At 34.4% G+C, this 11,712-nt stretch overlaps 2 protein-coding genes across 3 annotated transcripts; one reads left to right on the top strand and one right to left on the bottom strand.

The window, feature by feature from the left end:
* Positions 1 to 1,559: 1,559 nt before the first annotated feature.
* On the top strand, positions 1,560 to 3,509 carry LOC107854151 (tubulin beta chain). The gene is made up of 3 exons (XM_016699145.2): positions 1,560 to 2,012; positions 2,129 to 2,398; positions 2,596 to 3,509. The coding sequence occupies exons 1-3, from the start codon at positions 1,619 to 1,621 to the stop codon at positions 3,261 to 3,263; spliced, it is 1,332 nt and encodes a 443-aa protein (XP_016554631.1). The 5' UTR covers positions 1,560 to 1,618; the 3' UTR covers positions 3,264 to 3,509.
* Positions 3,510 to 3,988: 479 nt separating this feature from the next.
* LOC107854150 (phosphomethylethanolamine N-methyltransferase) lies at positions 3,989 to 9,818 on the bottom strand. 2 transcript variants are annotated; one of them, XM_047409992.1, is made up of 12 exons: positions 9,436 to 9,818; positions 9,228 to 9,343; positions 8,091 to 8,228; positions 7,748 to 7,885; positions 6,779 to 6,922; positions 6,101 to 6,211; positions 5,868 to 6,009; positions 5,068 to 5,348; positions 4,730 to 4,891; positions 4,576 to 4,629; positions 4,405 to 4,479; positions 3,989 to 4,307 (listed from the first exon to the last, which is right to left on the bottom strand). In XM_047409992.1, exons 1-12 carry the CDS (start codon positions 9,449 to 9,451, stop codon positions 4,209 to 4,211), a joined length of 1,476 nt encoding a protein of 491 aa, XP_047265948.1. In that variant the 5' UTR covers positions 9,452 to 9,818; the 3' UTR covers positions 3,989 to 4,208. The 2 variants fall into 2 exon arrangements, with proteins under 2 accessions (XP_047265948.1, XP_047265949.1); XM_047409993.1 differs by lacking the exons at positions 9,228 to 9,343; positions 9,436 to 9,818 and adding an exon at positions 8,534 to 8,791.
* Between the last annotated feature and the right edge of the window lie 1,894 nt (positions 9,819 to 11,712).

Raw genomic sequence — 11,712 nt, 5'->3', positions numbered from 1 at the left:
TTTACATATATATACCGACATGTTTACCATTAATTACTAAAAATCCCAACATTTTTCAAAATCTCCTAAAATCCCAACATTTGATCTCTCTGATGATACAAGTTAATTACATTAGATACATACTGCTGATACATATATCTAATGTGATTAACTTGTATCACAGTTGATACATACATTAGATACATGTAGGGTTAACTTGTGTCTCAGAAATAGTAAAAAATATGAAATGTTGGGATTTAAATAATTTTTAAGAAGTGGGGGATTTTTAAAAGTTTAGGTAATTATATTGTGGTTTTAGGTAATTTTTGCTAATATAAAACATAATTAGTTACAAGGGCAAACCAATCTTAACGGTACCCATAAGAGCTTGGTGTGTAACAAGAAACATTTTGGGCCACCATACAGCTTAATGGACTCTAATGCATGTGTGGTCCAGTCCAATATGAAGTGGCCCCCAAATTCAACCAGTAAGTCCTATAACAGGCAGCTAGAGTTTAGAGGCTTCATCACTATACAGAGGGGTTGCAGACTGCACTGTTCTTTTCATTTGGGCCTGAATACTCCCAGGCCCTAAAGGTTACACCTAAGTCCAGGCCCTGAATCTTTTTGTTAGCATGTAGCAGCAACAGCAGTGAAATTAGCAAATAGTTTTACATTTTAATTTTTCCATTAAAAAATAAGTCATTGTGATAAATTTAATTTCTACGTGTGAAATTTTATGATGACCATTTCTTTAAAGTTATATGACTTTAGAAATGGCCAGCCCACACTGTACAAACTCATAATATATATAAAAGATCGGAGGTAAAGAATGCTTATTATTTGAGCTATCCGTCTTGTCCTTATTGGATCAACTTAATCAGTCGATGAGCAATACTAACTTATTCATTTTACCTAAACAGTTCCAAGAATTGAGTTAAAACGTCCATCTCAATAAGACGATAAATGATAAAAGAATGAAGCGGCATACCAACTTTTACCTTTATTGACATTATTAAAGCACCACAAATAAATTAAACTTTCATCTAGAAATCATTAGGATGCTGATTAAATTCAACATAACATGAGGGTGTAATGACATAAAATCCCTCTTACCTTTATTAAAGATTTTGAATTTGAGCTCGGTATTGAAGACCATTTTGGTGCGAAAATATAGCGCTATTTCTAATACCAACTGTTTTGTAATGTTTATATTTGAGCTTAATTAGGTTCATCGAAAATGATCTCGCTACTTTATAGTGGGGAAAGATCACTGTTCTTTCCAGATTCCACTAATTATGTTATTGTTGTTGTAATAAATTTTTTAAATTCCGAATAATTAAATTTCTTTCTTAAGAGGAGCATTAAACAAGCTAAGGACGGCACATGTCAAGAGAAAGAGACACAAATGGCAAGCTTTGGTCATGAGAGGCCACCCACAAAATATTCATAGCTATATTTCAACAGGACGGACACTTATTAGCCGTTGGATCAAACCAATGAAAAATTAATCATCACCCTTCATTAGTTCTATATAATACCTTATATAAAATCCTCAATAATAAACTCAAGCCCTTAGAGCTACTAAAAGAAAAGTCCAAAAACTCGTACTAGTAAAATAAAAAAGAAGTTAGAAAAAATGCGTGAAATTCTTCATATCCAAGCAGGACAATGTGGGAATCAAATTGGATCAAAATTTTGGGAAGTTGTATGCAGCGAACATGGGATTGATCCAATTGGAAAATACAGTGGAGATTCAGAAGTACAGCTTGAAAGAGTGAATGTTTATTACAATGAAACTGGAAATGGACGTTACGTGCCACGGGCAGTGCTTATGGACCTTGAACCTGGTACTATGGACAGCATCAAAACTGGTCCTTTTGGACAGATTTTTCGCCCCGATAACTATGTTTTCGGACAGTCTGGTGCTGGAAATAATTGGGCTAAAGGACATTACACTGAGGGTGCTGAACTTATTGATTCTGTTCTTGATGTTGTTCGAAAAGAAGCTGAAAACTCCGACTGCTTACAAGGTTAGTAGTAGTAATAGTTAATGAGAAAAAGGCTAGTCTCAAACATATATACTCCTATTTTAATTGACGAAATATTTTATTTTTATCATCCGTTATACTTTGAAATGTGAATACAGGATTTCAGGTGTGTCACTCACTTGGAGGAGGGACAGGATCAGGAATGGGGACATTGCTGATATCAAAGATAAGAGAAGAATATCCAGATAGAATGATGCTTACCTTCTCTGTTTTCCCATCTCCGAAGGTCTCAGACACAGTGGTGGAGCCTTACAACGCCACACTTTCTGTCCATCAACTGGTCGAAAATGCTGATGAGTGTATGGTCCTTGACAATGAAGCCCTCTATGACATCTGCTTCAGGACTCTCAAACTCTCCACCCCAAGTTGTAAGAGCAAACAAAACACCTACATAATACTTTTATCAGCATGATTAGTCTCCTGTCGCTGAACTTAATTCACTATAGCAGTAAAGTCGCGAAACTACTTTCTGTTATGGTGAAAAAAGTTAATCGACCGCATGTGAAATTCGCCTGTTATAATTTGATTCAAGATCTAATTCATCTGCTTTTGTTGTTCTGATCAGTTGGAGACCTGAATCATCTGATTTCAGCAACAATGAGTGGTGTGACTTGTTGCCTGCGATTTCCAGGCCAGCTGAATTCTGATCTTCGAAAACTAGCTGTAAACTTAATCCCTTTCCCGCGGCTTCACTTTTTCATGGTGGGATTTGCGCCTCTAACATCAAGAGGATCTCAGCAATATCGAGCACTTACAGTCCCTGAACTGACACAACAAATGTGGGATTCCAAGAACATGATGTGTGCTGCTGATCCACGACACGGTCGTTATCTCACGGCCTCAGCACTGTTTAGAGGCAAAATGAGCACAAAAGAAGTTGACGAGCAAATGATGAATGTGCAGAACAAGAACTCTTCGTATTTTGTGGAATGGATTCCGAACAATGTTAAGTCCAGTGTTTGTGACATACCACCTAAAGGGCTTTCGATGTCTTCAACGTTTATTGGGAATTCAACTTCAATTCAAGAAATGTTTAGGAGAGTGAGCGAGCAGTTCACTGCTATGTTTAGGAGAAAGGCATTCTTGCATTGGTACACTGGAGAAGGGATGGATGAAATGGAATTTACTGAAGCAGAGAGTAATATGAATGATCTTGTCGCGGAGTATCAGCAGTACCAAGATGCCACGGTTGAAGAGAACAGCGATTATGAAGATGAAGCTGGAGAAGATTAAAGGTGTTCGACTGATTTGCTATTACGTATGTTACGTGCTGCAATGAACCTGAAAATCCACTAGATTTATGTTTCTCTGCAATATTTTTCTGTGTTTATGCATTTCTTATACTGGGAACCACTTGTCTGTTTGCCACTTATTTACAAGGTAAGAACACAATGTGTTGTATTCTTGTCCTGACTTTGTACTAAAAGGAATCTACTCTAGTTAGTAGAATCTAATTACAAATCGACCTGATATACGTTGAAGATACTTCTTAAGACTGTATGTCCCGAATTTCACTCGAGAATGTTAATCCAAAATTAACAGTGAGTGCAACTTTCTGCAAAATTTATCTTTAGTATGGAAGTGGATCATGTCAGATGAACTTCTTCTATCCTCTTTCTTAATGGATGTTAACGCAAGGGGAGCTTGCAACACTACTAAAAGCTTTGTAATTTAATGAGGATAAATGTTTGAGGAGGAAGTTATATTGGGTTTGTTTCAAAGAGTCGTCTCTCTTGATTTCAATTTTCTTCAATAAAGAAAGTGATATTCTAAGATAATAACGATTTCAATTTTCTTCAATAAAGAAAGTGATATTCTAAGATAATAACGATTAGTCGAGTGATCATATGAGAAATCAACTCAAGTTATATTCTCCGACAGAAAGGCACGCAAACAAAAAGCCAACAATTCCTAATACACATTACACTAGTTAAATACGGAGTGTGACAGAATAAATGTGCAACACATAACGAAATATGGTATTCATAGCAGATACGACATGCATCAATATCTGGGGAAGAGCGACAAAACAAATTCGTTCAAGATGAGGAAAACAGTACACTAATATCTTTCATGCTAAAATCGCAGGTAAAATGACCAGATTATTACATGGGACTGGAAGGAATGTCCATGTTTTGATACATAAACGGGAATGGCTCCACCACGCATTTGGATAAATCAGTTCTTCTTGGCAACGAACAAGCCCCACCTCTGCTCACCAGATGAACTCCTGATTAGCTTGGCTTTCCAACCTCCAACTATTTCATTATAGTCTTGCTGTAATATTTAAACAAGAAAAGAAGGAATCAGTTCACAGAAGTAACAAAAACAGAACAAAAAGAGACAAAAGTGTGTCATATAATGAAGCACTCACTTCAGAGAACTCATGGATAAATGACTCTCTTCCCTTCTCCACAGTATCCAACTCCTTTTGCAGAACCCCAATGAACTGCAATGCAAGTACAGAAATTATGTTGTATCAGTATATAATATACATTGCTAGCCTTGCACAGAAGTTTAAGACGAGATCTGTAAAAACATGTACCTGTTCAGTACGATCCTCGGCCACAACATCATGAAAACCTGCATCTCTGAGCATCTATATGCTCGGCACAAAAAAATTCAAAGAAGCTGTGTCAAATGATAAAGCGCGAGGTGAAAAAAAAGGAGGGGACTTATTACATGGAATGAGTATATACCTGCCCATATGCTTCAACATCATGTAAATCATATCCCCTTTGCTTAATGTAACCTGCAAATTCTTCTGATGCTGGTCCGGCTCTTTTGCAGTAATCACTTATAAGGACTTTGCCTCCTGGTTTCAGCCACTTGTAGAAAGATCTGAAGAGTGCAGGTTTGTCCTGAAATCACACCATTGACACAACCAATGAATAAACCATGAAACAATGCACTGCAAAGAAATTGACTTTACGTGGTATAGGAATTGAAGAAGGAACCAAGAGGAATCAAAAAGTATAAATAAAGAAGACGAATTAGTTAATAAAGATTTCGAAGCTCCACACAGGAGGTAAATTACCTGGATGTGAAGGATAGTATCCCGACTGTATATGACATCAAATGTACCAACAGGATATGTTTTCTTGGTGCAATCAGCAACCTCAAATTCAACAGCACACTTGAGACCAATAGCACGCTCAAGAGCAAATGATATCATGTTGATAGACAGGTCAATGCCAACGACGTGAACATCGTACTTTTCTGCCATGTAGAAGTCACCTCCTCCAATGCCACAGCCAACATCAAGGACTTTCTGGCCAGGCTGAAGATCCAACATGGCTACAAATTCTTTGGTAGTTTCTGCTCAAGAACAAGTACTGCTCAGAAACAAAATAATTGGAAAAGAATAAAATAGGAGTGCGCCGAACTAGAAGAGAAACTTGCAAGCATATATCTCCACGGTACCGAGTGCTCACTTTGCATAAGTCCTCGCCACAATCACAGTGAAACAACAGAAACTTAGTAAGCAAATCCTTGAAGGTCTAAGGACCTTTTTTTTATTAAGGTAAAGGATTAAGATCTAAGGAAATTATTGGAGAACCAATAAATTGCAAGGAGTGACATTCATTGAGCCTCTGGACACTTGGAGGTTGGTTGGGTTCTCCCGTTAAATTTAAATTGTGAAAGCATCTATGGGAACAAGTTCTTGTCCAGTGCCAAATGCATGCTTGGTTTATAGACATATTTTTACACTCTAGTATGATGAATGAAATAAGTTGTATTAGCTCCCTATGGTAATCCCAAGATTGTAAAATTCGTCTTAACAATCCCTCTACAGTAAACAAGACTAGAGTAAGACATGCAATCTGAGAGGCATACCAAGTCCTCCTGTGCTCACAAAACCTTGTCCAAAGACTCGCTCATAGCGTAGTATGCCACTACACTTGTACTGAACAGTATCCAAGAAGCGCTGAAATTCCATGTCATTCTCAGAACCAACCTTCTGCCACGACCAGCAAATCTGCAAGGTGCAAGCAGCAGCAAAACAATGATTGAATAGCCATATTAATAATAAACTAACTAAGCGGTTGATGAGGAAAGCATAATTCTACCTGATTTTGATTCTTTTTGTTCCTCACATAAGCACCGATGCACTTGCAACCGCCAAGAGAAAGTTCAAATGATTTTCCATCACCAGCATTTACATGACATTCTCTGAAAACCTGTGTTTGACAGCTATTTTTCAGCTCTTAGTATGGTTTTTAGTAACAATTAAGAATGGGACCAGAAATGTCCACTGATAACTGATTGATGCATCAACTCAAGTTATTTTCAGAGTGACAACTGATAAATGCATCAATTCAAACTATTTAATACTTTCAGCGTGTAATGTAAGATTTATTTATAAAATTATCAATAGAAACTGTAGTAATTTTGAGTGCGCAATAAAGTTTCAAAGCGCTACATTTTTTGATGAAATAGAGTTTCGGAGAACTTTATGACACAGCGGTAATCACTTTAGGAGTACATAATAAAACTGCAGCAAAAAGAATTTGCCATATCTAGATAGGGCTTAACAAAGAGAACCGCACATGGAAGAAAGAGTACAAGAATATACCCACAGAAGCGTGAAAAAAATTACTGAGTGAACACAAATAATTGGTAAATGCAGTAACATACTTCAGTCACAGTGTTGAATTGAATTCCAAGGATATAATATTTTTCCTTAAAAAGTGCAGTTCTCATGACATCATGTGGGACAAGAAAACAGTTGAAAGCAAAGGTAAGACCTTTGTATAAAAGCTAGGATCTCGATAGTGGGTTGGGTTGTTCTTTCGCTTATGGTCTCCTGATTGATGGAAGCACGACTCTCTGAAAAATATGTAACCACCGACTTTCAACCATTTAACCATTCTCTTAGCAAGATCCTGAACCTGCAGCCAGGGTAGAAACAAATTCAAATGTTAAAGTAGCAAAAAGCACAGCAATTCAGGTCAGACAATAGTATGGTGAGTGAGGAAGATTTCAGATAGACAGTTTTGCAGCAAGCTATATAGGATGAGGGAGATTTCTAACACTCATTATATCAGTAAACTAACACCCATAGTGAACACTGATATCTAATGGTAAATAAATATATAAAGTACAGTGGTTGAAAAACAATAGTAAAAACTGACATTGAATACTCAGCATATCATTCAATATACAGTTGTCGAAAAGGTGCTCAAATTATAAATTGCCATTTAGGGCTGAATGCAACACCTGGAACCTAAAAAGCATTGTGGAAATAACGGTTAAATACGTATGGCATTAAATTCTTATTTTCAGCAATTCGTGCTTTGAACCATGTCTTGCGAAAAAATGCTTCATCTTGTTGAGGGTTTTGGTGGAACACATGTTGGAGAAAGACAATGACCCACAGAGACTTGATTTGACCTCTGAGTGGAAAATCATATTAGTTTAAATATGTGTCACTAACGTACTTTTAAATATGTGCTTGTATATTTCAAGATTTGCCTAACTGTGATCTCTCCATATCACCATGAAAATAGATATTTTTAAAGGAAATTGCATCAAGTACACAAAAAGTAACCAACCAACATGACGAATATTAGGTAATACAGTAACTGTCTCATAGCCAGTCTTGTGTACTTCTATATCCAAATTTGACACAATTAACTGGCGATCCATTCTTTGAATAGATGCAACTGCAGTGATTTCTGTGTGAATGATAAGGCAAAATAAAAGAGAGAACTTACCTCCTCATCAGAAAGATACATCAGCAGCCAATTAGAAAATATCAAGTCCACCGATTCCGGTGAAAAATTCAAATCTGGAGAAGTCACATCAGCACACATGAACTTGACATTCTTATGGCACCCATTTATGCTTTCATTCTACAATGAAGCACATTAAAAGTTAAGGATATACACAAACCTATTCTATGAATTTATCACTACATTTCAATTATGAAGAAATGACAAATGAATCTTCTAAACCAGTTCTTCCTTTCTTCTTAATCCTAGTAACCCTCCTTACTGACAGCACATGTTGGATGGAGACAGAAAATGCAAATATATGAAGGGTAAGAAAGCCAAAAACCTTCTTAATTGCGCCTTCAATAAAGTCCAATGCTATAAGCTGTCCAGCTTTCTTGGCTAATTCACCAGTGAAACGGCCAATACCAGCACCCAGTTCCAACACAGTTTTCCCTTCATATGCCGGAAGCAGAGAGAGCACCTAATGACCATCCAAAAGTTTCAAATTTTGGGGGAGATGGATAAATTATCATACATGTAATCATTGCAACTCACAAAACAAACCAATAAGAACATGTAGTTCTGAAACAAAATTATAACTAAAAAAGTAACGGGAAAGTTTTATGCCCAATTCTCACCCCTAGTTACTGAATTTCACAACCAATTAAGTTACATACTGAACACAAGATCAGCAATAAGGTTTCACATTAGACTTCAACATAGACAATATATACATAGAAAAATTCCTGGGAAATGCCTCAAAAATTGCGAGTTGAAGATAACTACAGGGAAAATCATGGTAAAAATTTCAACTATTTAGCCCGTGTGTCAGTTCCAGCTCCATCAGTTACTAGGGACCGATGAAGTTACTCATCGTGATTACTCTATATTGTCATTAGTCCCACAAAAGAACCGATGTAGTGTGGATTTTAACTCCGCAAGTAAAACGAGCATTTGATTATCAAACAGAATTTCCAGATCTAAAGAAAATTTTCATTTCAGATGATAAACTGGAAATTTCAAAGGCTACTGAACCAGGCCTGATATGTAGTAGGGAGTAGTTACCAATAAAACTTTCCAAACAAAATTACGCACTATACAACCTTTCTTTTTTGCTTTTGGCAAAAGAAAAGGGTATATTCCAAAATGGGATATCACTGAAAATGACTTGTAGAAGAGTGATTCTTAATCAATACGATCTTCTAAATAATTACTCACTAATTTATATATCCAATCAAGATAAAGCTAATAAAGTAAAAGACCATTTGGTACACCGACTAAATTACCCCGAGATCTGATTATAGTCCTGGATTATAATTCTTGTACTAATTTATCCGTGTGAGATGGGATAAAATCATAAAATAATTCCAAGTTAGACGGTATAAGGTGGGATTAATCCCGCATACGACACGTGACATGAATAGATGATTTATTACGAATGATAAAGTCTCTCTCTCTCTCTCTCTTTATATATACATACCTCAGGCCTCTCCTCTTTGTCTAGATCGGCTGCTTTAGAGTCGAGCATCATGGCCTCAACAGTAAGTTCAGCAGTATGCTCAATCCAATAACTCTTCTGAACCTCACGCTCTTGTCCTACACACACCGCACCACATTTCACAATCAAAAACAATCCAATTCAAAACAAGGTAAGAGATCACTGATACTGTGAGAGTGCAACAACATACCTGAAGCAACATCCATTGTTGTAATTTATTTGATAATAAACAAATCCGATCTGATTATTATGAATGGTTGAAGAAGACAATGTGGATTGCGTATAATATTATTAATCTATTTAAGAGCAAAAAAAAAGGATGAAAAGAAACAACGATGCTAAAAACCCTCAATGGCAAGACGGGATCTAGAGAAGCTCCTGGATCTACGGTTATTTTTTCGACCTTTCTGCTGCATCAGCTACTGCACCAAAAACGTTTAGTTTTTGCTGTAATGCAAAATGAAATGCCACTCAAAAATGAGAATAAATAGGCCAGCGGGTGTGGGGAGTTATGCATATATGATGATATTTTTGGTGAGTAGCTAATTGGTCAGAGATTTGGATTAAAAGGGAAAAACAAGTTTCAAATTATGTGAGGTAATTTAAGTTTTAAAAATTAGGTGAAAGAGGTTAAAAAATATTTTAGTTTTTTTAAAAATATTTCTGTTCCGATAATTTTACAAAGTTATAGAATAATTTTGATAGTTGTTTGATAATTTTATAAAGTTATTTAATAACTATTAAAGTTGTTTGATAATTTTATAAAATTATTTGATAATTATGTAAAATTATTCAATAATTATGCAAAATTATTGAGATACTTAATATAATTATTAAATAATTATTTTAATTATTCAAGCAACTTTAATTTTTTAACTTAAAAATATTATAAAATCTAAAATATTTTTTTTTTTAATTAAAGACGACCAACAATTTTTCTCATCAGTAGGGTGTAGAATGAAGATGAATAGTACTCCATGTGGTGCCCATCTATTCGGATGGGCAAGTCGACAAACTCTCCAAATTATTACTATGTCCAAAACATATCTCGATTTTCGATAATACTCCCTCCTCCATCATTTTAATGGTATACTTTTTTATTTTAATGTTGAGCAATATTTATTTAATTTATAAAATTAATAAATAATTTTTTTATTTTATTTTTAATATTAAATATAATTTATTATTTATTAAAATTTTAAAATATTAAATTTATTATATTTAAAAAATAATATAATAAAATTATCTATATCATTTACTATTTTTTAATCCACATATTAATAAAAAAGTGGACAAATAAAATTGGATGGAGGAAGTAACAGGAACATTAACCTTTTTAATTATCTTTTATAAAGTATTTATTCATTGTAAATATATTTTTTGTTTATTAACTAAATATATCATATCTAAAAAATATTTATCATCTATAGTAAATATACTATATATTAAAAATGAAATATGTGTGCAATGAGAAAATACATCAAAACACCTCTAAATTTATCCGTAAAACTTATTTCAACACTTTAACTTTACGAATAATTATTTACCTCCTAAACAACTTTCAACTGAATTTTCTACGATCTCAAGAGTTGACGTGGCAACATTTATTAAAATCCACACATTGAAATAAAAAAGAATGGAAAAAAAAGTTAGCGAGCCCCATTTATTTATTTTCAGCTACCAAATTATCTCCTACATCATCATCTTCACATCCCACCACCCCCTCTCTTCTTGTTTTTTTTTTTTTTTTTTTACATCCATCAACCAACTACAATCAAATACATATCGAAATATTTTTTGTGTGTGGATTCTTGCAACGACCCAATCTACAATTGGTATAAATTGATTTTTTTTGTGTGTGTGAATTTCTTCGATCAGTTGGATTTTCTTGAAGCTCCTACTTCTTTTTTTAAATAAATTTCATAGCTTTACAGGTCAATCAATAGTTGAATCTTTTCTCCCGTATAAAAATTAAATTTTTTGGTCAAACAAATTTTGAGAACTTCAATTTGATATTGATTCCACCAACTGAGACTGAAAACGATTCAGTTTTGTGAATTCTTACGAAAAAATCTTCAAAAAAATTTAATTTATTCCATCAAAATCATTTTTCATCAATAGTTGATCCATATTGATCGGATTTTTATTTTGATGAACAAATTATAAATGCCCATATAAAAATTGTATCAATTTCAAAATTTTGAATTCAAAATTAAAAATAATAAACTTTAACAAAACGAAAGCATAGCAGAGGTGAGAGGGTGGGGGGACGAATTTGAAGAAGAAATAATGAGAGTGGTATAATATTTTTGGGTTGTAGAAAATTTACTTAAAAATTATTTAGGGGATAAATAATTACTCTTAAAGTTAAATTGCTAAAATAAATTTTATGGATAAGTTTAAGGATGTTTTGATGTGTTTTTTTCTAAATATTTGTGTGTGTCCAAAATGCAAATATATGTGTGTG

This window comes from Capsicum annuum, chromosome 3 (genome assembly GCF_002878395.1).
Source record: "Capsicum annuum cultivar UCD-10X-F1 chromosome 3, UCD10Xv1.1, whole genome shotgun sequence".
Lineage (NCBI taxonomy): Eukaryota > Viridiplantae > Streptophyta > Magnoliopsida > Solanales > Solanaceae > Capsicum > Capsicum annuum.
This window is presented reverse-complemented; position numbering and strand designations above follow the sequence as displayed.

Bases quoted from the DNA above. Each gene is read 5' to 3' on its own strand.
- LOC107854151 (XM_016699145.2), top strand. From the start codon at position 1,619: ATGCGTGAAATTCTTCATATCCAAGCAGGACAATGTGGGAATCAAATT. The intron at 2,013-2,128 runs GTTAGTAGTAGT...ATGTGAATACAG, and splicing joins AAACTCCGACTGCTTACAAG to GATTTCAGGTGTGTCACTCA. The intron at 2,399-2,595 runs GTAAGAGCAAAC...TGTTCTGATCAG, and splicing joins CAAACTCTCCACCCCAAGTT to TTGGAGACCTGAATCATCTG.
- LOC107854150 (XM_047409992.1), bottom strand. The intron at 6,923-7,747 runs GTAAGTTCTCTC...CCCTGGCTGCAG, and splicing joins TGTATCTTTCTGATGAGGAG to GTTCAGGATCTTGCTAAGAG. The intron at 6,010-6,100 runs GTAGAATTATGC...TGCACCTTGCAG, and splicing joins ACAAAAAGAATCAAAATCAG to ATTTGCTGGTCGTGGCAGAA.